General features: G+C 48.9%; 1 protein-coding gene across 2 annotated transcripts in view; it reads left to right on the forward strand.

Annotated features, from left to right (window-relative positions):
- The first annotated feature begins 868 nt into the window (after positions 1 to 868).
- The window catches only part of anapc1 (anaphase promoting complex subunit 1), a 35,109-nt gene continuing 9,477 nt past the window's right edge, over positions 869 to 26,500 (forward strand). The window contains exons 1-35 of one of the 2 annotated variants that reach the window (XM_030378619.1): positions 869 to 1,197; positions 1,877 to 2,116; positions 2,708 to 2,875; positions 4,228 to 4,270; positions 4,559 to 4,662; positions 4,876 to 4,952; positions 5,149 to 5,222; positions 5,352 to 5,491; positions 6,144 to 6,262; positions 8,167 to 8,298; positions 8,716 to 8,973; positions 10,145 to 10,225; positions 11,474 to 11,564; positions 11,884 to 11,949; positions 12,687 to 12,839; positions 13,205 to 13,339; positions 13,899 to 13,959; positions 15,830 to 15,885; positions 16,518 to 16,649; positions 17,331 to 17,405; positions 18,133 to 18,240; positions 18,894 to 19,039; positions 20,028 to 20,119; positions 20,411 to 20,559; positions 20,766 to 20,844; positions 21,040 to 21,073; positions 21,807 to 21,883; positions 22,260 to 22,438; positions 22,763 to 22,858; positions 23,315 to 23,454; positions 23,874 to 23,992; positions 24,076 to 24,206; positions 24,620 to 24,760; positions 25,004 to 25,156; positions 26,137 to 26,218. In XM_030378619.1, coding sequence (XP_030234479.1) covers positions 1,901 to 2,116; positions 2,708 to 2,875; positions 4,228 to 4,270; positions 4,559 to 4,662; positions 4,876 to 4,952; positions 5,149 to 5,222; positions 5,352 to 5,491; positions 6,144 to 6,262; positions 8,167 to 8,298; positions 8,716 to 8,973; positions 10,145 to 10,225; positions 11,474 to 11,564; positions 11,884 to 11,949; positions 12,687 to 12,839; positions 13,205 to 13,339; positions 13,899 to 13,959; positions 15,830 to 15,885; positions 16,518 to 16,649; positions 17,331 to 17,405; positions 18,133 to 18,240; positions 18,894 to 19,039; positions 20,028 to 20,119; positions 20,411 to 20,559; positions 20,766 to 20,844; positions 21,040 to 21,073; positions 21,807 to 21,883; positions 22,260 to 22,438; positions 22,763 to 22,858; positions 23,315 to 23,454; positions 23,874 to 23,992; positions 24,076 to 24,206; positions 24,620 to 24,760; positions 25,004 to 25,156; positions 26,137 to 26,218 — 3,907 coding nt within the window. In that variant the 5' untranslated portion in view covers positions 869 to 1,197; positions 1,877 to 1,900. The remainder of the gene's footprint in view (positions 1,198 to 1,876; positions 2,117 to 2,707; positions 2,876 to 4,227; positions 4,271 to 4,558; positions 4,663 to 4,875; positions 4,953 to 5,148; positions 5,223 to 5,351; positions 5,492 to 6,143; positions 6,263 to 8,166; positions 8,299 to 8,715; positions 8,974 to 10,144; positions 10,226 to 11,473; positions 11,565 to 11,883; positions 11,950 to 12,686; positions 12,840 to 13,204; positions 13,340 to 13,898; positions 13,960 to 15,829; positions 15,886 to 16,517; positions 16,650 to 17,330; positions 17,406 to 18,132; positions 18,241 to 18,893; positions 19,040 to 20,027; positions 20,120 to 20,410; positions 20,560 to 20,765; positions 20,845 to 21,039; positions 21,074 to 21,806; positions 21,884 to 22,259; positions 22,439 to 22,762; positions 22,859 to 23,314; positions 23,455 to 23,873; positions 23,993 to 24,075; positions 24,207 to 24,619; positions 24,761 to 25,003; positions 25,157 to 26,136; positions 26,219 to 26,500) is intronic. The other variant, XM_030378620.1, reaches the window with a different exon arrangement.

Consider the following 26,500-nt stretch of genomic DNA (forward strand, 5'->3'; position numbering starts at 1 on the left):
TTTACATGCAAAATGGTTGAACAAGTTGTCATAATATGTCAAGCACATTTCTATACATTTCCATTAGACTTTTTTTCTAAATCTGTCCTGAATTGGTAAATTGCTACCAGGTGAATCTTGACTTTCTCTTATAGCTGGAGCACAACACAATGTTGCAATGTCTGCCAATGGGAGGACAAGGAATTGGACGTGGTCAACAGCCAGAGAGAAGAAGAAGGGGAAGAGGATTGAGGCTGTGTGAGAATGAGAATTTTTGGCCCAACCGACAGGAACGTCAGGAGGTGTAGGAAGACTGCACTGTAATTCCTACAGCAATGCATGTACAGTTTACCCTAAGTAGCCTAGATTGTCCTTTGTTAACATTTCTAACACTGACATGGTCTGTCAACAAATTACAGTGCAAACAGTCAAAGCGTAAATGTGAATCTTGTCCAGTCTCTTGCAATCAATCTCCAAAATACACTAAGGTGTATCTTAGGATACAATAATTGTCTTCAAAACTTTAGCCATAGTTTACATCAGAACATCCCTCCAGCGTAGACTGTTATAGTGACTGATGTGACATGACTAAGCAATTTGACTGTCTTATCCGTACACAATGACATAAGGACTTGTCATTCACATGTTCATTGACACAGATATTAACTTTTGAGAGATGAACTAAAGATTTTGAGCATGAGACTGGTTTTTGCAGGTAATCCATGGTGTTTTGCTATTTGTACGAATTGTTTTGAGAAATGGACTTACTGATTTGCAAATGTCGAGGATGATTCGAGAAATGTATCATAGCGAGCGACAAAAACTGTGTTATTATTATTAATATTGCCAGAGAGCGAGCTCTGTGTTGCTATTGGCTGACATCCTTTCGCTCTGCGTCACAGTGCGCGAGGCTGTCGGGAAATCCAATATGTCCGCGACTGTTTGAAAAGCTCCAGTTTACAAACATAACATATCATAACATAACAAAACGTAACGTAACATTTCAGCATCGCTGGTCTAAGACTAGTAATATACACAACAGTGTTCTAGTCCAGCAGCAGCAGCAGCTCACCAGCTCCTGTCCTCACTGGGAGCACTGGGAGCAGCTTCATTGGCTGGTTGTGTGGTACGAGCGGGAACGAAAACAGAGGACTCCGACACAAGAGCCAGAACCTACCTTCTCACCAGGTGAGGAGCCTCCTGCCTCCTTGTCACCAGGTGAGGAGCCTCATGTCCTCCTCCTCTTGAGTTTACATCTGCTCGGTGCTGGCTGCCATGCTATCCAGCTCTTCAACAACCTCACCTAGCATGCTAACCCTGTTAGCAGTGAGTTCAGTACTGCGCTGCCTGGCTAATAAACCTGTCGTACTAGGAGAACTCTGGATCAGTGTATTAGTACTAGAAGAACTCTGGATCAGTAAATCAGTACTAGAATAACTCTGTATTAATACTAGAGGAACTCTGGATCAGTGTATTAGTACTAGAACAACTCTGGATCAGTAAATCAGTACTAGATAACTCTGGATTAGTGTATTAGTACTAGAATAACTCTGGATCAGTGTTTTAGTACTAAGAATACTGGATCAGTAAATCAGTTCTAGAATAAATCTGGATTAGTGTATTAGTACTAGAATAACTCTGGATCAGTGTATTAGTACTAGAATAACTTTGGATCAGTGTTTTAGTAATAAGAATACTGGATCAGTAAATCAGTTCTAGAATAAATCTGGATGAGTGTATTAGTTCTAGAATAACTCTTGATCAGTGTATTAGTACTAGAAGATACTAACTCTGGCTCAGTGTAGTGTGGCTCTATTAGCATAACTAGTGTCAACAGTAGTGTCAACAGTTTCTCACCTAATGCTCCAGTCTTAGTAAACTCGGGTTCTGTCCTCAGAAATAATGCTGAAATCTGGACCTCATGTCGGAAGTCGTGTTTGAAGAGCCAGCCACGATGATCTCCGCCGGGGACCTGCAGAGCTTCGTCCCGTTCGGCCGCGACCACTGCAGGCACCATCCCACCGCCTTCAACCTGCAGCTCCGCCTGCTGCAGCCCGCCTCGGAGCTCTGGGCCCTGGAGGGCGCCGCCAGCCTGGTGGGCTCCCTGCAGGAGGTCTCCCTGCACGAGAAGCTCCAGGTACCGCCTGCTGGACCGCCTGCTGGGCCGCCTGCTGGTCTGCCTGTTGGTCTGCCTGTTGGTCTGACTGTTGGTCTGCCTGTTGGTCTGTCAGCCTGTCTGCCTGTTGGTCTGCCTGTTGGTCTGCCTGTTGGTCTGTCAGCCTGTCTGCCTGTTGGTCTGTCTGTCTGTCAGCCTGTCTGCCTGTTAGTCTGCCTGTTAGTCTGCCTGTTGGTCTGCCTGTCTGTTGGTCTGTCTGCCTTCCTGTCTTCCTGTTGGTCTGCCTGTTGGTCTCACGTCTTTTGGTCTGCCTGTTGGTCTGTTAGCCTGTTGGTCTGCCTGTTGGTCTGCCTGTCTGTCTGCCTGTTGATCTATCTATCTGCCTGCCTGTCTGCTTATTGGTCTGTCTGCCTGTCTGCCTGTTGGTCTGTCTGTCGGTTGGTCTGTCCATCTCTCTCTGTCTATCTCTTTGTATCTCTACCTATCTATCGGTGTAACCCTATGACTCTTTCTGAGAAGAAAGATGGTTCCATCACCTACAAACATGTAAACACATTTACAAACGCCCACACCTGTGAACCAAGGCTTCTCATCAATGGGTTTGATTGACAGGAGAGCTGGCAGCTGAGGCACGGCTGTGTGGTGGGCGGGCCCGACGAGGAAGCAGAGTTTGAGGAGGAGCTCTATACGGCAGGAAACACTGTGGTGTGGACCCATGGCAGCCGAGCAGAGGCGTCCAGCGTCTACAAGGCCTTCACCGTAGACACACCTGTCCAACAGGTGGGTCTGTTTTTTTTTTTTTTTTGTCATTGTAATTAAAGCGTTCACCGTTAAGGGACGCTTACTATGCAAACTATCTCGGGGCCGCGGGCCTTCCCCGTGGGCGAGGAATAAAGACAGAGCGCCACGGCCATGAGCAGTGCAACAATGAAAAGCAGAGTATCTGTTCATAGATTTGAAAGGGAAACCCATGTGTTTAGTTTGCTTAGAAACAATATCATTCATGAACGATTTCAACTTAAGTCGCCACTACAGCTGCTACAACTGCACTGGATATGATGAATTGGGTCACTTTTTTTCCGGTTTGTGCCATCATTGACTGATGAAGTATGTGAACCCTTTGTACTGAAAAAAATAGTTGTTTCTTCTATAACAAACTTTTTGTATTTGTCGTTTAACAAGACTATAGACATGTTAAAATTACATTTTTAGCATGGATAATGTGGTTCAATGAACATACAGACATATACAGATATTTTGTTCTTATTTAGAATAGAGATGGGCACGCGTTCACCGTGTTAATCGAATATTCGATTATTCGAAATGACGTGGGGATTCGACTTTAGCTGTAGCGGATTGTTTTTTAATTTTAGCCTTTTTTAAATATTATTCACTAGCTATATTAATAACATATTGTTCATTAAACATGTATACTAATGCCATTTAAAATATGTAAAGTAGAAAGAAAGAAAAAACACAATTGCAATACCTTGGATACGTATTTGTGCCTTTGCGCATCACGTAGTTTAAACTTGCAGGCAGCGCGCAGGGCTTGATTGTAAATCGCTTCCGCACCCGCCTATCCTCCGACCACGTAGATATGCTGATGTTTTTGAACAAGAATGAGTGATGCAGTAGGTGGGCTTGTGTGTGATGTTAACTGGAAATGTTTTAGGCATGCTGTATTTCGGCCTTACACATGATATATTTTAGTTGATGTTAAATATATGCGCATCATATATTTAACATCTGATGCGCATATATAAACTGTCTTGCTCGCAATCAACACCGACCAATCTCGTCCATTGCGCATCATGCGTCATGCGAGGCAAGCCCATGTGCTGCAAGTGGAGTTCTGTTGATATCCAAGCCCACCCGTGCTTAACATTTTTGCCGTTGGGCTTCAGTTACTTGAATCTATTCAGTTTTTGCCTTAAATTTACATGAATCTAATTTCCATTTGGGCCTTAAGTATGCAATACTGTTCATTCATATTCCACATTGTGTTTAACCTCATAATATAGTCAGTATTTTGTCTTTAGTATGGTGTAACTCTGTTCCTCCACACTGTGTAACTTCATCCTATCGTGTATATTGTGTCTCTAGTCTGCTGTAACTCTGTTCTTCCACAGGCCCTGTGGTGTGACTTTACTGTTCCTCAAAGTAAGAACAACGGTACGTCTCTAGGGGTTCTCTTGAAAAGATCTTGCAACGTAGTACATGGTTCTGATTAGTGGTGGGGGGGGAACAATCTATTCTGCTCAGTATCGTGATATTTTGCGTACTCGATTATCTCGACAGAGTAGCCCCTAGTATTTCAATACTTGGGGCTCTAATTAAAATGCTTTGATGTAGCATGTGGAACTGATTTAACATGTAGCTCTGATGTAGCGTGTGGTTCTGATGTAGCGTGTGGTTCTGATGTAGCGTGTGGTTCTGATGTAGCATGTGGTTCTGATGTAGCCTGTTCAGGAGGCTCGGAACAGACAGTGTGCATCCTGGAGAGCAGCTGTTTGAACGTCCACAGCGTCACTGGGAAGGACTTCATCTCCCCTCTCCCCTTCCAGGTAGGAGTCCCATTCACAAGTTCACACATTCAGCCAGGGCTGACTCATCACATGTACTGACTCATCATATGTAATGACTCATCACATGTACTGACTCATCAAATGACTCCTCACTGACTTGTAGTGTGTGTGTTATCTTGTAGTGTGTGTGTAATCTTGTAGGTTCTAGTGTGTACGTTTGTGTGTGTGTGTAATCTGGTTTTGTGTCTCAAGGTATCTCATCTGTGGGCGACAGCATTTGGTCTCCTGTTGGAAAGAAAAAACTCAGATCCCCTGCACAGTTCTACCGGGTACACTCTCTGTCTGTCTGTCTGTCTGTCTGTCTGTCTGTCTGTCTGTCTGTCTGTCTGTCTGTCTGTCTGTCTGTCTGTCTGTCTGTCTGTCTGTCTGTCTGTCTGGCTATGTCTCTCTGGCTCTGTGTCTCTGTGTCTATCTGTCTGGCTGTAGTTTTGTGTGTCCCCACCTAAAGGTGTGTTTGTGTTTCAGTGAGTCTCTACCGACGGTGTTCAGCATGCGCCACCCTCTGGATGAAGTAGCTCCTGTAGTGTGGAGACCAGCAGGTACACCACACACACACACACACACACACGCACACGCACACACACACTCTATGTGTTTGTTCCAGCGGGTTCAGAGGGCGTCCAGTCTGTGTGTGTTCACTTACCTCTGTGTGTGTGTGTGTGTTCCAGGGGGGTCGGATCGTGTCCAGTATGTGAGTGACAGCAGCCTGAGGCTGGTGTTCAGCAGCGCCAAGCCGTCCATCCTGCTCTGCTTCGACACGATGCAGGGATTACACTCCATCTGGGCGCTACGGCCCGTCACGCACCAGGTACACACACACACCCAAACACTCACACCATCCCTCAGGTTAGGCTTTGTGGTGCTGATGGAGGGTGGTGGAGGAGGGTGGAGGTTGTGGAGGGTGGTGCTGATGGAGGGTGGTGGTGCTGATGGAGTGTGGTGGTGCTGATGGAGGGTGGTGCAGATGGAAGGTGTTGGTGGTGGTGGTGGGTGGTGCTGATGGAGAGTGGTGGTGATGGAGGGTTGTGATGTAGGGTGGGGCTGATGGAGGTAGGTTGTGTTAGAGGGTGGGGCTGATGGAGGTAGGTTGTGATGGAGGGTGGGGTTGATGGAGGTAGGTTGTGATGGAGGGTGGGGTTGATGGAGGTAGGTTGTGATGCAGGGTGGGGTTGATGGAGGTAGGTTGTGATGCAGGGTGGGGTTGATGGAAGTAGGTTGTGATGGAGGGTGGGGTTGATGGAGGTAGGTTGTGATGGAGGGTGGGGCTGATGGAAGTAGGTTGTGATGGAGGGTGGGGTTGATGGAGGTAGTTGTGATGGAGGGTGGGGTTGATGGAGGTAGGTTGTGATGCAGGGTGGGGTTGATGGAGGTAGGTTGTGATGGAGGTTGGGGTTGATGAAGGTAGGTTGTGATGGAGGGTGGTGCTGACTCTTCCTCCCCCTCTTGGTCTTCCTCCCCAGGAGCTCGTCGCTGTGGTGCGCTGTCCGTCAGACCAGTCCCTCTTGGCTCCAGGCTTCTTCAGCTCCCACCTCCCCAGCACATCTCCTCTGGACTCCCCTAGTGGCCCTTTCACCCCTAGGTACCAACTACCAGCTCTAGAAACTAACTACCAGCTCTAGATACAAACTACCACCCTGTGGCGGCTGGTGATCAGAAAGTATGGGGGGGGGGGGACACTCCTCGGCCAAAAAAATAATACTAATCTTGAAAAAAGTTATAGACGGGGATCTCGGGGTCTCCCCCCCCCAAGAAATAAAATAATTTGGTAGATTTGATTTCCTGTATTCTGGTGCATTGTGGGGATGGCCACTACCTATGACCTACTATTCATTCAGATTCATAGCCTACATCTTGACTTGCAGGGCCTGGAGAACTTACACTGCATATACAGACCTACTTTATGGCCGTATGGCCTTTATTCCACCAGCCATTGCTATTTTACCCATTGTTGTTATTCTGACAAATCTGGATGTCTGTCCTATAGCGTCCATTTTTTGTGAGTCTCGATATCTACTTCAAATGCAGTTACAAATATGGGACAGTTGCTTCATTTAGTTTATATGCTCCAGGCCGAAAGACTTAATTAATAAGTAACTTACTTGCTCCTTTTAAGTATAACATTGCTTGGGGTGTCCAATTCCTCCACTGAAATGGGTGGAAAGTAGGGCTGCTCAATTATGAAAAAAATCATAATCACGATTATTTTGGTCAATATTGAAATCACGATTAATCAAACGATTATTTTTGAGTTTGAAAACATGATGTATTTATTCAGCATGTCTCTCCCAAAAACACTTTGGAACTGAGAACTTTGAAATTTTGCCTTAAGAAAATACACAAAATGGTCAAAACTAAAATAATGTACAGATATGTATCCAGCTGTTCTGATTTACTATAAAACAAAAACAAAAAAAAATTGATTATTAGTTTTTTGATCGTTTGACGTTAAAATCAAAATTGAGATTCGATTATTCGCCCAGCCCTAGTGGAAAGTACAACTCTCTGCTAGTTAGCGATCTATCTCTTCTCTACATGTAGTTGTGTTGCGCGAATGGTGCTGAGGGAGATGGACAATTTGATTGATTTGCAGAATTGTCCAATCATGTGGTGATAACAAAAAAGAAAAGCAATACAATTGGCCTGGGGCACACATTGGTGCGACCCAAGGGGGATTTTTCTTGCGCCAATGAAAAGTTTTCTCTGCTAGATAGACAGCAAAAAGTTAGTGAGCGTACATTGACTTCAACGTGGCCGGCGCCCCTGACTTGGAGGAGAGCTTTATTTCGACTGACCAATAACTAGCCTAGCCCAAATGTATTGACGTTCAGACGCATTTAAATGGTTGCTGGCAGTGGCAATTATGGTCTATCACACAATTAAACAAGGATAAACGATATGTAGTTTTGTTGATTTATTTCGTATTCATAATAGTTGATTCATAATTGGCAGATATATTCGAGTGAATGTTTCACGGAGGGGCGGCGCCCTAGCGCCCTCTATTGACCAACTGCCACTGCTTGCTACCACCCCTAGAAACTAACTACCAGCGGTAGGTACCGTCTACCAGCTCTAGATACTTACTTCCAACTCTAGGTGCTAACTATCTTACCCCCTCTAGGTACTAACTACACTACCACCTCTAGGTACTAACTACCACCTTTAGGTAACTAAATACCACCTCTAGGTACTAACTCAACTACCACCTCTAGGTACTAACTACCACCTTTAGGTACAAACCCAACTACCACCTCTAGGTACTAACTCAACTACCACCTCTAAGTACTAACTACCACCTTTAGGTACAAACCCAACTACCACTTCTAGGTACTAACTACCAGCTCTCGGCAGTCACTGCCACCTCTAGGCATTAATAAGTTGCTAATAGGTTAATGAGTCCTTCAGCGGAGTGGCGCGGCCGGCAGGCTACCTACTGAGTGCTCAGCTCCCTGCTCATCTGTGATTGGTCCTTGTCTCCTCCCCCAGCTCTGTGGCTGGCATCAGCTCTCCCCTCCACTACACGGCCTTACGCGGTCACCACAGCAGGATCATGACCTCGTCCCCCGGCGCCCACTCCAGGGTCCAATCTCCCAGCATCTCCAACATGGCCGCCCTCAGGTGGGTGACCGGCAGAGGAGGGGAAGGGTTCTCTGGAAGCACCGGTTCAGTCTACCCCGTGTCCCTCTGTCCTCGGCCTCCAGCCTCTCTCACACTCCCTACACCGTGTCCCTCTGTCCTCGGCCTCCAGCCTCTCTCACACTCCCTACACCGTGTCCCTCTGTCCTCGGCCTCCAGCCTCTCTCACACTCCCTACACCGTGTCCCTCTGTCCTCGGCCTCCAGCCTCTCTCACACTCCCTACCCCGTGTCCCTCTGTCCTCGGCCTCCAGCCTCTCTCACACTCCCTACACCGTGTCCCTCTGTCCTCGGCCTCCAGCCTCTCTCACACTCCCTACCCCGTGTCCCTCTGTCCTCGGCCTCCAGCCTCTCTCACACTCCCTACACCGTGTCCCTCTGTCTTCCCTCTGGCCTGCAGCCGCTCTCACACTCCGGGCATGGCCGCGCCCTCCTTCTCCGGCACGTCTCGTTTGTACGAGTCCTTCCACAGCCAGGGCTCCAGGGGCCCCTCCCCCGGCCGGGGCCCGTCCCCCAGCCGGGGCCCCTCGCCCATAAGGGGCCCGTCCCCCAACAGCACCTCCAACGACACCCTGCTCCTGCCCGAGATGGAGCCCATCCTCCCAGACCTGTGCATGGACCAGCTCTGGGCCGAGCCCCCGGGCCCCGGCCCACACAGGTAACACACCTGTAACCCCACTGGACCCCCCCCCCCCAAAGGTCACCCCTCTAGACCCCCCCCAAATGTAACCCCTCTAGACCCCCTCAGGTAACCCCTCTAGACCCCCCAAAGGTAACCCCTCTACACCCCCCAAAGGTAACCCCTCTAGACCCCCCCCAAAGGTAACCCCTCTAGACCCCCCAAAGGTAACCCCTCTAGACCCCCCAAAGGTAACCCCTCTAGACCCCCCCCAAAGGTAACCCCTCTAGACCCCCCAAAGGTAACCCCTCTACACCCCCCAAAGGTAACCCCTCTACACCCCCCAAAGGTAACCCCTCTACACCCCCCAAAGGTAACCCCTCTACACCCCCCAAAGGTAACCCCTCTAGACCCCCCCAAAGGTAACCCCTCTACACCCCCCAAAGGTAACCCCTCTAGACCCCCCAAAGGTAACCCCTCTAGACCCCCCCAAAGGTAACCCCTCTAGACCCCCCCCAAAGGTAACCCCTCTAGACCCCCCAAAGGTAACCCCTCTAGACCCCCCCAAAGGTAACCCCTCTAGACCCCCCCCAAAGGTAACCCCTCTACACCCCCCAAAGGTAACCCCTCTACACCCCCCAAAGGTAACCCCTCTAGACCCCCCCAAAGGTAACCCCTCTAGACCCCCCAAAGGTAACCCCTCTAGACCCCCCAAAGGTAACCCCTCTAGACCCCCCTCAAAGGTAACCCCTCTAGACCCCCCCAAAGGTAACCCCTCTAGACCCCCCAAAGGTAACCCCTCTAGACCCCCCAAAGGTAACCCCTCTAGACCCCCCAGGTAACCCCTCTAGACCCCCCAGGTAACCCCTCTAGACCCCCCCCAAAGGTAACCCCTCTAGACCCCCCCCCAAAGGTAACCCCTCTAGACCCCCCAAAGGTAACCCCTCTACACCCCCCCAAATGTAACCCCTATAGACCCCCCCCCCAAAGGTAACCCCTCTAGACCACCTCAGGTAACCCCTCTGGACCCCCCCAGGGTGACCCCTTTAGACCCCCCCCCCCCCCGTAGCCCCTCTAGACCCCCTTAATAACCGCTCTGGACCCCCAGTTTACCCCCTCTATACTTCCCCCCCAGGTAGCCCCTCTAGACCCCCCAGGTAACAACTCTAGACCGCCCAGGTAATGTGTGTGTGTGTGTGTCTGCGTCCAGTCCAATGGCCTCCAAGGTGTTCCTGACCACTGACTTCTGCCAGAACAACTTCCTGTGTTTCCTGGTGGAGTCTCAGCTCCGGTATGTCTCTCTCGCTCGTTCTCCCCATTCCTCCCTCTCTCTCGCCCTCTCCCCATCCCTCGCTCTCTCCCTCTCTCCCTCTCCCTCTCCTCCTTCCTCTCTCGGTCTCTCTATCCCAATCCCTCCCTCTCTCTCGCCCTCTCCCCATCCCTCCCTCTCTCACCACCAGTCCCACACCCTCTCTCTCCCCATCCCTCCCTCTCTCTCTCCCCATCCCTCTCCCCATCCCTCTCGCTAGTCCTCTCCCCATCCCTCACTCTCTCTCTCCCTCTCCCCATCCCTCACTCTCTCTCCCCATCCTTCTCTCTCGCCCTCTCCCCATCCCTCCCTCTCCCTCTCCCCATCCCTCACTCTCTCTCCCCATCACTTCCTCTCTCTCTCCCTCTCCCCATCCCTCACTCTCTCTCTAAATCGCTCTTGCTCTCACTCCCTCCTCTCGCTCTCCCCATCTCAACCTGCACATGTAGCTCACTAAAGTACAAGGCTTGTGGCAGCGGTGTGACGTGTCTCCTTAAAACAAAAGAATGATTAGCTTGAACCCGCAATGGTCCAATTAAGGAATTAAATCTGAAGATGAACTTAATGGCTGCTGCTGCACACGTTAGATAAGAGAAGGAAAATAATCCCTTTCTCCCTCAACTGGGAAAATGGATACAGCTCCATGTTGGCCCAAGCTAGAGCTACAGCTACAGGATGTTAGCCCGAGTAAAGATACAGCTACATGATGTGAGCCCGAGCTAAAGCTACAGCTCCATGATGTTAGCCCGAGTAAAGATACAGCTACATGATGTGAGCCCGAGCTAAAGCTACAGCTCCATGATGTTAGCCTGAGTAAAGATACAGCTACATGATGTGAGCCCGAGCTAGAGCTACAGCTACATGATGTTAGCCCGAGTAAAGATACAGCTACATGATGTTAGCCCGAGCTAAAGCTACAGCTACATGATGTTAGCCCAAGTTAGAGCTACAGCTACATGATGTAAGGCTAGGTTGGTTCACCCTACCTCTTATGTTTTGACCGGGAACATAAATGACTGATTTTAGATGAAAATAAGGAACTTCTAACCTCCAAACGGAGTTGCTATACTCAGGACGTTATGCAGTATCAGATGATTATAATGAATGCTTTTCAAGGCCATAAACAAAGTGGTTAGAAAGTGGTTTGAAACTAGCCAGCGGACAGCTAGTACAATGGAAATTATCTCCAATCGCCCTAGTGTTGAATCGGTTGTTTAAACCTCCCCACAGGTGTGTGAAGTTCATCCAGAGTAACGACCTGTCTCGCCTCATCTTCACCTCCGTGACCACCATCCCAGCTACCGACGCCGCGCCGCTACAGGTAGCACACCACACTAACACACCATGCTAACACACCTACTCCAGAGTTACCATAACCATATCAAATAGAGTTACCCTAACTAACTCTTAACCCTATCATCCAGAGTTACCCTAATTAACCCTAGCCCTATCATCCAGAGTTACCCTAACCCTATCACCCAGAGTTACCCTAACTAACCCTAACATCCAGAGTTACCCTAACCCTATCACCCAGAGTTACCCTAACTAACCCTAACATCCAGAGTTACCCTAACCCTAACCCTTTCATCCAGAATTACCCTAACCCTAACTCTAACCAACCCTTACCCTATCCTCCACAGAGCATCAATGCCATGCTGGTCCTGGAGGCTAACAGCAGCCTGGTTCTGTACACTGGAACAACAAGGGTAATGTATACTATACATGCTAATAGAAAGTAATATAAAATGATGCATCTGTATATATAGACTATTCTAATACTGGACAATATAATGTTTACTAATACTGACATTTAATATATACTAATACTGTATTGTATATGTTTATATATAGATTAGTGCTGTCAGGCAATTAAAATATTTAATCGCGATTAATCACATTAATGTCATAGTTAACTCACGATTAATCGCAATTTTTTTTTTATGTGCTAAATATCCCCTGATTTCTTTGTCCCTTAATTTTTCTCATTTTAATGCATGTACTGAGCAAAACAGGAAGATACAAAAAAAAAGCCTGTAGTGCAATTAAACATTGAACATACAAACATACTGCCTTGAACATAGCAGTCTACTGCTATGTTCCAGGCTACTACTTCTTTGTTTTTAGCCACAAAAAATAATAAAAATAAGCGTTTCTTTTTTTTTATTAATAAATTGTGTTAATCGCGTGCTAAAAAAATTAACGTTGTTAAGATTGGTTTGTGTTAATGTCGTTAATAACGCGTTTAACTGACAGCACTCGTATAGATACAATGTCTGTATGTAGAAGCTTATTGAGGCTTTGATATAAATCTTTATTTATCTAGTTCTTAGTCTATAGATATAGTCGTATAGCACCGCTGAAGTCAACAGAAGCGTTTTTTTTTCAGGTTAATATATACTATATATGTAGTATGTATTGAAGTCAACAGAAGCTGTGTTTTCAGGTGAGCAAGGTGTTTGTTGCCGGTCTCCTGTCTCCCTCGTTCATCCGGTCTGGCCACGCCCATCGGTCTGGCCACGCCCATCAGGTGAACATGCCCCTGACCAGCGCTAGCACACCTGCTGCACCTACAAACCGTCTGCCACGCCTCGACCAGGTAACTTTATTAGTACAGCCCTTTATTACAGTCTCAAAACCAGTTAGCTTTATTAGCAAATCCCTTTATTACAGTCTCTAGACCAGGTGACTTTATTAGCATATCCTCTAGACCAGGTCACTTTATTACAGTCCCTAAACAGGTAAAGGTCCCTTTATTAGTATACCCCTTTATTACAGGCTCTAGACCGGGTAACTTTATTAGTATAGCCCTTTATGACAGTCCCTAGACAGGTAACTTTATTAGTCCAGCCTTCTGTGACAGTCCCTAGACAGGTAACTTTATTAGTCCAGCCCTGTGTGACAGTCTCTAGACAGGTAACTTTATATGTCCAGCCCTCTCTAACGGTCCCTCTTCCCCTCCAGGTGGTGATGCCCTCTCCCCTCCCTGAGCCCAGAGGGTCCACTCACAACCAGGGTTCCTGGCTGGAGGACTACAGCTTCCCCCAGAGTCCTGCTGTCACGGCCTTGAGGGACGCCGTCTCCAACAGGGTCACTCTGGTACGGCCCTAACCCCAACTCTAACCCTGACCCTAACCCCGTCTCTAGAACGGCCCTAACCCTAGAACGGCCCTAACCCTAGCCCCGTCTCTAGTACGGCGAAAACCCTAATCCTAACCTCACTCTGGTACGGCTCTAACCCCAACTCTAACCCCAACCCTAACCCTAACCCCGTCTCTAGAACGGCCCCAACCCTAACCCCGTCACTAGAACGGCCCTAACCCTAACCCCGTCACTAGAACGGCCCCAACCCTAACCCCGTCTCTAGAACGGCCCCAACCCTAACCCCGTCACTAGAACGGCCCCAACCCTAACCCCGTCTCTAGAACGGCCCCAACCCTAACCCCGTCACTAGAACGGCCCTAACCCTAGCCCCGTCTCTCGAACGGCCCTAACCCCAACCCTAACCACGTCTCTAGAACGGCCCCAATCCTAACCCCAAATCTGACCCCAACCCCGTCTCTAGATCGGCCCCAACCCTAACCCCGTCTCTAGAATAACTCCTCATGAATCATAAGTTCTGTTTATTATGATCTCAATGTCTGCTCTCTGACTGCAGGAGGTCAACAACGGAACCATGTTCAGAGTGTCCATTCCTGAGATCTGCACCTCAACCCTAGGTAACGCTAACCCTAACCCTATACACATCCACCCTTCACACCTCCATCGTACAGACCCTCTACCCTACAGACTCGACACACCTCCACCTAGGTCTTGCACACATCCCTGAATATAGCACCACTATGAAGGATTATGAAACATTATTATCTCTATTCCTCTCCATCTTTTGACGTTCATTATATCTGACATTAAATAAAATACATTTAATTGGGTAACATCTTTATCTTTCTTTCCATTTTCCCTTTTTCCTTTCTCTCATCCCTCAAATCTAACCTGTCTGTCTCTCTACTTGTCTGTCCCGCTGTCTCTCGGTGTGTGTGTGTGTGTGTGTGTGTGTGTGTGTGTGTGTGTGTGTGTGTGTGTGTGTGTGTGTGTGTGTGTGTGTGTGTGTGTGTGTGTGTGTGTGTGTGTGTGTGTGTGCCACACACACACACACACACACACACACACACAGGGCTGAGTCACTACACTTAGTTGTGTAATGAGGTTGGAGTGGTTTTCCTGCTGCACTGACGTAGTCCAGACTGATTAAAGAACCAGGCAGAGGAGGGGGAGGAGATGGGGGGCTTAGTGGTTAACATGATGGAGCTGATGTTGCTTCAGACCCGACCCCAAAGTCTCCCACCCATGGACCCAAAAAGGTTAGGGTCACTCTCCACCTAAATGGTTAGGATCACTCTCCACCTAAATGGTTAGGGTCACTCTCCACCTAAATGGTTAGGATCATCTCCACCTAAATGGTTAGGGTCACTCTCCACCTAAATGGTTAGGGTCACTCTCCACCTAAATGGTTAGGATCACTCTCCACCTAAATGGTTAGGGTCACTCTCCACCTAAATGGTTAGGGTCACTCTCCACCTAAATGGTTAGGGTCACTCTCCACCTAAATGGTTAGGGTCACTCTCCACCTAAATGGTTAGGGTCACTCTCCACCTAAATGGTTAGGGTCACTCTCCACCTAAATGGTTAGGGTCACTCTCCACCTAAATGGTTAGGGTCACTCTCCACCTAAATGGTTAGGGTCACTTCACCTAAATGGTTAGGGTCACTCTCCACCTAAATGGTTAGGGTCACTCTCCACCTAAATGGTTAGGGTCACTCTCCACCTAAATGGTTAGGATCACTCTCCACCTAAATGGTTAGGGTCACTCTCCACCTAAATGGTTAGGGTCACTCTCCACCTAAATGGTTAGGGTCACTCTCCACCTAAATGGTTAGGGTCAGTCTCCACCTAAATGGTTAGGGTCACTCAGCACAAAAATGGTTAGGGTCATTTTCCGGGCTTGTTGCTTTGTCAGTTGACCAGCTAGTAAAAGAGCAGCGATCCAATTAGTCACAGAGCAGTTAACCAGTTGATCACAGAGCAGTTAACCAGTTGGTCACAGAGCAGTTGACCACCTAGTTAAAGAACAGTTGACCAGTTGGTCAAAGAGCAGTTAACCAGTTGGTCAAAGAGCAGTTGACCAGCTAGTCATAGAGCAGTTAAACAGCTAGTTTGTTCGTAATTAGTCGCTCCACCTTCCTGGAAGTACTATGAATGTAGGGACCAGAGCGCTGTAATGGGGGGGGGTTGTGTGTGTGTGGGTGTGTGTTTGGGTGTTAATTGATCACCAGATGAGTTGTGGTGCTACTAATGAGATGGCCTTTATCAGGGTCTCACCTGACCTTTCCATCTCCTCAAGACCAATTTCAGACGACTGCTGCACCCCGATTGGTCGGCACTATCAATTACATAGAAAATTAATTAAGGTTTCACAGATTTTTCAGCACAACCAGTCCTGCAGTCTTCCCCTACCACTGTCTTCTACTGGTTATACTGGGAGCTGCTGAGTACAACCACAGTGAAACTGTTAATTTGTCCTATTACAGTGAGGAAGTGCCTGCAGGCCATTCGATTCATCCTACCCAAGGATACAGCTATGAAGGTGAGGAGACACAAGCATGGAACCACCAGCCAGCCAGCACCTCTTACAACCACATAGCACTTCTTAGAACCACATAGCACCTATGAGAACAACTCAGCACCTCTTAGAACCACATAGCACCAAAATGGTGGTGAGTGGTACAAAAAAACTAAAGGGTGGTGAGTGAGTGGTACAACGTTGTTTGTGTTCTAGTGAGGTGGTAGAACTTTGTGTTGTTTGTTTCAGGTTCTAGTGAAGTGGTAGAACGTTGTGTTGTTTGTTTCAGGTTCTAGTGAAGTGGTAGAACGTTGTGTTTGTTTCAGGTTCTAGTGAAGTGGTAGAACGTTGTGTTTGTGAAGTGGTAGAACGTTGTGTTGTTTGTGTTCTAGGTTCTAGTGAAGTGGTAGAACGTTGTGTTGTTTCTGTTCTAGGTTCTAGTGAAGTGGTAGAACGTTGTGTTGTTTGTGAAGTGGTAGAACGTTGTGTTGTTTGTGTTCTAGGTTCTAGTGAAGTGGTAGAACGTTGTGTTGTTTGTGTTCTAGGTTCTAGTGAAGTGGTAGAACGTTGTGTTGTTTGTGAAGTGGTAGAACGTTGTGTTGTTTGTGTTCTAGGTTCTAGTGAAGTGGTAGAACGTTGTGTTGTTTGTGTTCTAGGTTCTAGTGAAGTGGTACAACACGTACAACGCCCCCGGCGGGCCCTCTGCCCACGCCGAGTGGAACCAGTTTGTCACGTGTCTGCTGAGTCTGCTGGGCTACAACACGGAACACCTGGGGTGGACCCGCAACGTGAGGCTGCACACCACAACACAACACCGCAACACAACACCGCTACACAACACCGCTACACATCACCACAACACCGCAACACCGCAACACAACACCGCAACACAACACCGCTACACAACACCGCTACACAACACCGCTACACAACACCGCTACACAACACCGCTGCACAACACCGCTGCACAACACCGCAACACAACACCGCAACACAACACCGCTACACAACACCGCTACACAACACCGCTACACAACTCTGCTACACAACTCTGCTACACAACACAGCTACACAACACAGCTACACAACACCGCTACACAACACCGCAACACAACACCGCACCTCCATACACAAAACACTGTCAACACCACACCTTCACACACCTCATCACCGCACAACACCGTCAACACAACACTGTCCACACAACACCGTCGACACTTGGTCCCCACCACAGTATCATCAACACAATACAACAAATAATATGTGCTTTCATGATTCTTTGCTCTGTTTAAATGTGGTTCTCCAGGTCAAATCTGTGAGTTCCTGGTAATGCCAGTAATGAGACCTGCTGCTGTGGAGGGTTTCCTGCTCTTGCCTGAAGTGGCTTTAAGGGCTGCCTTTTTAAAAAGCATAGAGACTGAGGACAATAGTCAAAATAAAGCTGTTGACCTTGCCCTCTCTCTCCTCAGCTCTGCGTTGAAGTGCCTCTCTCGCCGGTGATTGCTGCCAAGAAGGCCCGTCCGTCAGACGGGGGATCTGATGAGGTGGGCTGCGGGACCCCCAGAGGCGTCTCTTGTTCAAACCCAGCATTATCGTAGCAACAAGATTGTAGTGTTCCTAGCAACAGATAGCCCGAACTGTGTTCAGCACCTCCCTGGGATGGGGGGAGGGTTAATACTCCTATCAGCTGACTGGCTAGTCGAGGCAGAGGGAATCCTTTGAACCTGGGAAAACACTGTGGTTATCAGTCTCCCCGCCCCACCGAGCCTGATAACCATATCCTTGGAAACACATTCACATTCAGGGAGTTTAGCAGGTGCTTTTATCCAAAGCGACTGGCAATAAGTACATTTTTCATAAGAAAGTGAAACAATATATCGCTGTCTGAACAGTAATGATGTTCATAGAACCAAGTGCCAAGCACTAACAATCACTAGGTTAACCCATTCCCTGTATACAAAAAAGATGGCTAGGGTAAGATGCTACACAATTAAGTACTATAACTACAATGTGGAACAACCACATTTCCTTTCATCCGCTGACTAATTGGCCTGTTATAAATTCCTTGAAAGTATAACCTGGTACTAAATGTTCTGCATACTTTGGGTGGAGATTCGGCTTTAAATGCTTAATCTGAAGTTTGGATTATAGTAAATACAAATGTTTTATGAGGAAATTATTAGATTATGCTTTTTATTTCAAATTAATATTGCATGATTCAATTATTCTATTTTATTAATTTATTCTATTTACTGATGTGTTGGTATGCAGGACTGGGAGTATTTGTTGGGCAGTCAGTATCATCGACAGCATCAGTCGGTCTTTGGTCCAACAGAACCACCCCCATTGGTCGCCACGGAGACGGAGGCCCCAACCACCGTATGTATATCAAGGATATGGAGTCTGTGTATCAAGGAGTATGAGTGGAGACTGTATCAAGGTGTATTAGTGAAGACTAATGTAAAGGTGTGTTAATATATACATCATTCGTATTCTATATTGACACTGGTTTTGCTCATTCTTCTCTCCTCCGTCCCTCCTCTCTCCTCACACCTCCTTTACCTCTCTCCTACTCCCTCCTTCACCTCTCACCTCCTCTATCCTCACTCCTCCTTTACCCTCCTTCACCTCTCCTCCCTCCTCTCTCCTCCTCCTCTCCTCCTCCCTCCCCTCTCTTCTGTCCCCCTCTTCTCCTCCTCCCTCCTCCCTCCTCTCTCCCCTACCTCTTTCCTCTCCCCCCCTCCTCCCTCCCCTCTCTTCTGTCCCCCTCTTTTCCTCCTCCCTCCTCTCTCCCCCTCCTCCTCTCTCCCCCTCCTTTCCTCCTCTCTCCCCCTCCTCCTCTCTCCCCCTCCTCTCCTCCTCCTCCCTCCTTTCCTCCTCTCTCCCCCTCCTCCTCTCCCCCCTCCTCTCCTCCCCCTCCCCTCTTCTCCTCCCTCCCCTCTCTTCTGTCCCCCTCTTCTCCTCCTCCCTCCTCTCTCCCCCTCCTCTCTCCCCCTCCCCTCTCCTCCTCCCTCCCCTCTTCTCCTCCCCAGGTGTGCGTGGACTCCTCTGCCCCTCTGTTCTCCTTCCTCCCGTCCCTGTTCCACGTGCTCCACCTCATCTACCAGGACCTCCAGCTGGACAACCTGCAGCGGAGCACCGCCCTCACCCTGCTGCCGCTGCTGCACCAGCTGGCCCGGTGGGTGGGGGGTGGGGGGGGGGGGGTGGGGGTGTGTGTGTTCTTTGTTGTGTGTGTGTGTGTGTGTGTGTACTTGGTCAGGGTGTGTGTGTACTTGGTCAGGGTGTGTGTGTACTTGGTCATGATGTGTGTGTGATCTTGCTTGTGTGTGTGTGTGTGTGTGTGTGTGTGTGTGTGTGTGTGTAGGGTGAATTGCCCTGGCTGAGTGTTCACATCCCCAGCACTAATTCAGACACATGTCATTAGATGTTTGTGTCCTGTCCACACATTAACTCAATCCATTGTCTTGAAAATGTGATGCCCATGATGTGGTCACCATGACAACAGGGCTGAACACAATAACATGGAAAGCAGAAATGTCTTATTTTTATCATTATTGAATATACTACACTATTAACCAGAATCAAACCCTTATGGCTTAGAACACTGGATGGAGAGTAGTACCAGGACCTAGAACACTGGACCTAGACCACTGGACCTAGACCACTGGACCACTGTTAGGACCTAGACCACTGTTAGGACCAGGACCACTGTTAGGACCTAGACCACTGTTAGGACCTAGACCACTGTTAGGACATAGACCACTGTAAAGTAAAGTAAGAGTGGTTGGCTCCAATCAGAGCAGCCAAACATTGTTGTTCTCCTGCTGATTAGAAAGTATTGATCATCAGAGGCTAAGCAGCTAATGGGTGTGTGGTGCTAACAACAAACCTTTAGGATCGCAGCCTCTGTCTCTGAGAGAATCCATACTTGATATAGAATTAGAAATCAATTTATACAATCATCATAACGATGTAATATATCACTGCGTCATCACAGTGAACCCGCCCGGGGTCGCGCTGAGGCGGTGAGGTGTTGATGCAACAAGCGGGGTCGGGCTGAGGCAAAGCGCGTGGTCACCCTGAAGTTAGGTGTCGGGTCGGGGTTGAGCCGTCTGACGGGTTCAACCCGAGGGGTCGCGGCGAAGTAACCGTGTTCTGTTCCACAGGGACCTCCGCCTGGACCAGTACATCGATCTGTACTGGAGAGACTACCCAGAATTCATCAGCAACCTCAAGGAGTCCTGTCTCATTGACCAGGGTAAGGCGTGCGGTAGCTGTCCTAGTCTAAAAGAAGGTGTTACGTTAAGTCTTACAACCGGCCCTGTTGAAACTTACTCTTCCACATAGCGCACCCATTCACTCACGCTTTCACCCTCACATTCACACACAGACATCGGTATTAACCGAGGGAACAGCCAGCTGGGAGTTAGCGTGAGGTGCATTGCTCAGAGGAGGAGCTAGGGGACAAAGGGGAGTTAGAGGAGGAAGTATTGTGTTCTATTAATGTCGGTGAAGGGAGTTCCTGATAATCCTCTCTCCTCGCTCTCAGCTCTGATTGGTCAGATGGTCCGTCCGTACTACCTGAAGGCGGAGCCTCCCAGTGTCTTCGGCTGGTTCAGCAGCTGCCTCTGGGGGGAGGAAGTCCCACCCTTCCCCTTACTGCCGGGCATCTGTGAGAGAACCAGGCTGCTTGTTCTGGTACCAACCCGTCTGTCTGCTATTTAATATAATTAGTTATGATCTCTGTTCTATTATAACTAGTTATGATCTCTGTTCTATTATATCTTGTTATCTCTATTCCGTCATAAATATTTGGCCTGTTAAGCCCTTTGAGACTGTAATGGTGATGAAGGGCTATTTGAATTGAATTATCTAATTATGATCTCTATTCTCCTTAACTCCAGAGCTATGCGCTGTACATCGTTGGAGACGTGGAGGCCACATCCTCTCACCTTCCCAAGTACCTGACCAGGCTCTCTGCAGGTATGTGCGTATGTTTGCGTGCGTATGCGTGCGTATGCAACAGAGGCAGACGGGTCATCAGTGGGTTAACTAGGTCTGTTCTATGATTCAATAGAAGATGCATTCAAATCCCTGGTGATTTCATCAGGACTCATCAGACTAACAGGAGCTGAGGACGACCAACTAATCGCTCTCCCCCCCCCTTCCCCTGAACAGGTCAGAAGACCACCACAGAACCATCCAGCCAAAGGTAAACTATGATAAATATGGTAATAATAGCAGATTATTAAAAAAAAACCTGTTGTTGTGTTCAGTGTTCTTCTTCTTATTGCTCCACGTTCTCCGGTTCTGCGTGTTGTCAGTGTTCTTCTTATTATTGCTCAACGTTCTCCGGTTCTGCGTGTTGTCAGTGTTCTTATTCTGTTTTGTGTGTTTGAGTGTGGTCCTGCTGCCACCTGAGTGGTACCAGGTGTGGTCCGGAGGGGTACCAGGTGGTCCTGAGGGGTACCAGGTGGTCCTGAGGGGTACCAGGTGGTCCTGAGGGGTACCAGGTGGTCCTGAGGGGTACCAGGTGGTCCTGAGGGGTACCAGGTGGTCCTGAGGGGTACCAGGTGTGGTCCTGAGGGGTACCAGGTGTGGTCCTGAGGGGTACCAGGTGTGGTCCTGAGGGGTACCAGGTGTGGTCCTGAGGGGTACCAGGTGGTCCTGAGGGGTACCAGGTGGTCCTGAGGGGTACCAGGTGTGGTCCTGAGTGGTACCAGGTGTGGTCCTGAGGGGTACCAGGTGGTCCTGAGGGGTACCAGGTGTGGTCCTGAGGGGTACCAGGTGGTCCTGAGGGGTACCAGGTGTGGTCCTGAGGGGTACCAGGTGTGGTCCTGAGGGGTACCAGGTGTGGTCCTGAGGGGTACCAGGTGTGGTACCACTGTACCAGGTGTGGTCCTGCTGGTAACATCAGGTGTGTTGGTTCTGTATTGTTCGTCCAGACCAGGTCCCAGTGGTGCTGACCAGCTAGGAGGTTCCAGTCTTGCTGAAAAACTCATTCTTTGGCTCTCTTCATCAGGTGAGGCTTACATGTAATATACAGTCTACAGCTCTGATTACCCTAACCCTAACCCTGGGTTAAAGGGTTAGTCTAGAGCTCTGATTAAAGGGTTAGTCTAGAGCTCTGATTAAAGGGTTAGTCTAGATCTCTGATTAAAGGGTTAGTCTAGATCTCTGATTAAAGGGTTAGTCTAGAGCTCTGTGATAAAGGGTTAGTCTAGAGCTCTGATTAAAGGGTTATCTAGAGCTCTGATAGAAGGGTTAGTCTACAGCTCTGATTAATGGGTTATCCAGAGCTCTGATTAAAGGGCAAGTCTAGATCCGCCCTTTCTGAATAAAGGGTTGGTTTAGTCTTGAGCTCTATCGCTTTAATGATGTCTCCTGTGATTGTTCAGGATTCACTCTGAAGGACCTGGAGACAGTCCCCTTTGGGGTCGCTCTGCCGATCAGAGAAGCCATCTACCGCTGCCGGGAGCAACCGTACTCTGATTGGTCCGAAGAGGTCTGTCTGCTGATTGGAAGACAGGATCTGACCAAGCAAGCCCACAAGATGAGCCTGGCGAACAGCAAGACTGTGAGTTCAGTTCAGCCTTTCCGAGCCATGGCTGTGTCTCATGCCTGATGACTGAAGCCCTGGAGGCAGATCCATTATTAGCTTCAGTACCAAACATTGTCTCTCATCGAAAAATAGTACCAAGGAAAAGCAAAATAGTGTGTTGGCGTGTTAGTTTGGCAGGCCACTGGCTTCGGGTGATCAAACATGAAGGACATATATTGAAAGAAAAACAGAACATACAAAACAGTGAAACGGCCACCCCTACAAAATATATTGTGTAACTTAAAGGGTGTGTGTGTGTGTGTGTGTGTGTGTGTGTGTGTGTGGGTGGTGTGTGTGTAGTCTGTAGGTTCCGTTGTGTCCCTGGAGCCTTCCTCCTCATCCTCCTCCACAGAAGCAGACGAGGAAGAGGATGGCATGTCTGACATCTCTGGGGAGGTAACCAGTCAGACCAGTATTTAAGTCACACCAGGAAGAGGACAGCATGTCTGACAAAGGATTGAAACCCGATGAGGAATGAAAACAGCCAGATACTTCCTTAATGTCAGCCCTCATACCGCTGAATAGACTGTAACTAACCACCGTGGGGAAAGACATCACGAGTCGACGGCAGTCTGGCTGCCCTGCAGTACAGCGCCCCCCCTGGTGGCGTCATGTGGCACTGCAACAGAAACGGTCCATGTGAATGTGGTCATGAAAGTTAGTTTACTGCTGTTGTGCGCTGGACTTCATGAGGAGTTAGCAGTTTGATGTTTGATATCTTTTCCATGTATCAATTGCAGTGAGTTTTTGTGCTGCTTATTGCAAGATTAGATAATTCGTAGTAGTAATAATGAAAATAATAATTACTTTATTGTATGAATACGAATGAGCCCCCTCTCCTCCCCTCCCCAGGTGTCGGGGCTGATCTGGAGCCAGGACCAGCGGGTTGAGGAGGTGCGTCGCCTCCTCCAGAGCTCCAGGCCGGTCCGGGTCCGAGTGCAGCAGCTCCCCGAGGTCTCGGACCACGACTTCATCGAGGAGAAGGAGAACAAGTAGGACTGTCACTCCCTGCTGGTCTCTCTCCCTGTTTCTCTTCCTGACTCTACGTGTCCCTCTTTACCTGTCTCTCTACAGCTGACTCTGTTTGGCTCTCTACACCCGTCTCTCTCTAACTGACTGTCTCTCCTCCAGACTGCTCCAGCTGTGTCAGAGGAACATGTGTCTCTACCTGTCTCTCTCTAACCGACTGTCTCTCCTCCAGACTGCTCCAGCTGTGTCAGAGGACCATGTGTCTCTACCCGTCTCTCTCTAACTGACTGTCTCTCCTCCAGACTGCTCCAGCTGTGTCAGAGGACCATGTGTCTCTACCTGTCTCTCTCTAACTGACTGTCTCTCCTCCAGACTGCTCCAGCTGTGTCAGAGGACCATGTGTCTCTACCTGTCTCTCTCTAACTGACTGTCTCTCCTCCAGACTGCTCCAGCTGTGTCAGAGGACCATGTCTCTACCTGTGGGCCGCGGTCTCTTCAGCCTCTTTTCCTACCAGCCCGTCCCCACGCAGCCACTTCCTGTCCCTAAACTCAACCTCACAGGTAACCACGCAGCCACTTCCTGTCCCCCCCCTCCCCCCAGCTCTCAGTGTGACAGGAAGTTAATGAGGAGGTGTGTCTAACAGGCCGGGCTCCGCCCAGGAGCACCATGGTGGACCTGAGCAGCGGCAACATCGACGTCCCGGCCAACATGACCGCCTGGGCCAGCTTCCACAACGGGGTGGCTGCCGGTCTGAAGATAGCCCCCGCCTCCCAGGTACTGTAGCCCCGCCTCCCACTCTAGCCCCGCCTCCCATATGCTCTCCCTCTCTCCTCCTCATTCCTCCTCTCCTCCTCCTCTCCCCTCCTCTCTCCTCCTCTTGTCCTCTTCCTCCTCTCCTCTCTTCCACTCTCCTCTTCTCCTCCTCCCCTCTCTCCCCTCTCCTCCTCTCCACCTCCTCCACTCTCCTCTCCCCTCTCCTCTCCTCCTCCCATCCTCTCCTCCTCCCATCCTCTCCTCTCCTCTCTCCTCTCTCCCCTCTCCTCTCCTCCTCCCATCCTCTCCTCTCCTCTCTCCTCTCTCCCCTCTCCTCTCCTCCTCCCATCCTCTCCTCTTCCCATCCTCTCCTCTCTCCTCTCTCCTTGTGTATTTATGTTTTATATGTAAGTCTTCTTTATGGTTGCTGTTAGGTGGACTCGGCATGGATCGCCTATAACAAACCCAAGAGTCCTGAACTGGCCAATGAGTACGCAGGATTCCTCATGGCTCTGGGGCTCAACGGCCACCTCACCAAACTAGCCACGCTCAACATCCACGACTACCTCACCAAGGTACACACACTCACTCACTCTCTCATTCACTCACTCACTCACTCTCTCATTCACTCACTCACTCACTCACTCACTCACTCACACATGCACACACCACCTCTCTAAGGTGCACACACACATGCACACACTACCTCCAAGGTGCACACACAAATGCACGCACCACCTCTCCAAGGTGTACACAGTGTGGTAGTAACAGTTTTGTAGTAACCGTGTTGTACTAATGTTGGTCACTCTGTGTTTCAGGGCCATGAGATGACCAGTATCGGCCTTCTACTGGGCGTGTCCTCTGCCAAGCTGGGGACCATGGACATGTCCATCACCCGGCTGCTCAGCATCCACATCCCCGCCCTGCTGCCGCCCACCTCCACCGAGCTGGACGTCCCCCACAACGTCCAGGTACTGCCCATAGCGGCCAGCATACAGGCTAACACACAGGCTAACTACTGCTAACACACAGGCTAACTACTGCTAACACACAGGCTCAGTACTGCTAACACACAGGCTAACTACTGCTCACATACAGAGTCACTACTGCTAACACACCGGCTAACTACTGCTCACATACAGAGTCACTACTGCTAACACACAGGCTAACTACTGCTCACATACAGGCTAACTGCTGCTCACATACAGGCTCACTACTGCTAACATAAGGCTAACTACTGCTAACCTACAGAGTCACTACTGCTAACATACAGGATAACTACTGCTAACATACAGGCTAACTACTGCTAACACACAGGCTAACTACTGCTCACATACAGAGTCACTACTGCTAACACACAGGCTAACTACTGCTCACATACAGGCTAACTACTGCTAACATACAGGCTCACTACTGCTAACCTACAGAGTCACTACTGCTAACATACAGGATAACTACTGCTAACATAGCGGCTAACATACAGGCTAACTACCACCCCATAGTGGCTAACATACAGGCTGACTTCTGCTAACTACTGCTAACTACTGTGCTTCTCGGCTAACATACAGGCTGAATACTGTCAACATACATTCTCACTACTGCTAACATACAGGATAACTACTGCTCTATAGTGGCTAACATACAGGGTGTGTTGTGTTGTGTGTAACCAGGGTGTGTTCTCCAGGTAGCAGCTGTCCTTGGCATTGGGCTGGTGTGTGTTGGGTTGTGTTGTGTGTGTTGTGTTGTGTGTAACCAGGGTGTGTTCTCCAGGTAGCAGCTGTCCTTGGCATTGGGCTGGTGTGTGTTGTGCTGTGTGTGTTGTGTGTTTTGTGTTGTGTTGTGTGTAACCAGGGTGTGTTCTCCAGGTAGCAGCCGTCCTTGGCATTGGGCTGGTGTGTGTTAGGTTGTGTTGTGTGTGTTAGGTTGTGTGTAACCAGGGTGTGTTCTCCAGGTAGCAGCCGTCCTTGGCATTGGGCTGGTGTACCAGGGGACCGGACACAGGCACAACGCTGAGGTCCTGCTGGCAGAAATAGGTGATAAAGATAGAGATGGAATATACATGTGTACTATATACTTCGAGTACATACATACCTATAGTATAGTATACTCTGTATGTATGTATGTATATTAGGGTTATGCATCTCTCCTTTATAGGACGATCCGATTCGTATCTAGATACATGTGCTACGATTCGATTCAGGGACGATGCATATTAATATGGAACGATGCGATTCGATTCAATGTTCTAACGATCCGGAGCGATTTGATGAGCTATGAATCAATCTGATCGATACAGTTAATATTAGTTTAACGTT

This window comes from Gadus morhua, chromosome 15 (genome assembly GCF_902167405.1).
Source record: "Gadus morhua chromosome 15, gadMor3.0, whole genome shotgun sequence".
Lineage (NCBI taxonomy): Eukaryota > Metazoa > Chordata > Actinopteri > Gadiformes > Gadidae > Gadus > Gadus morhua.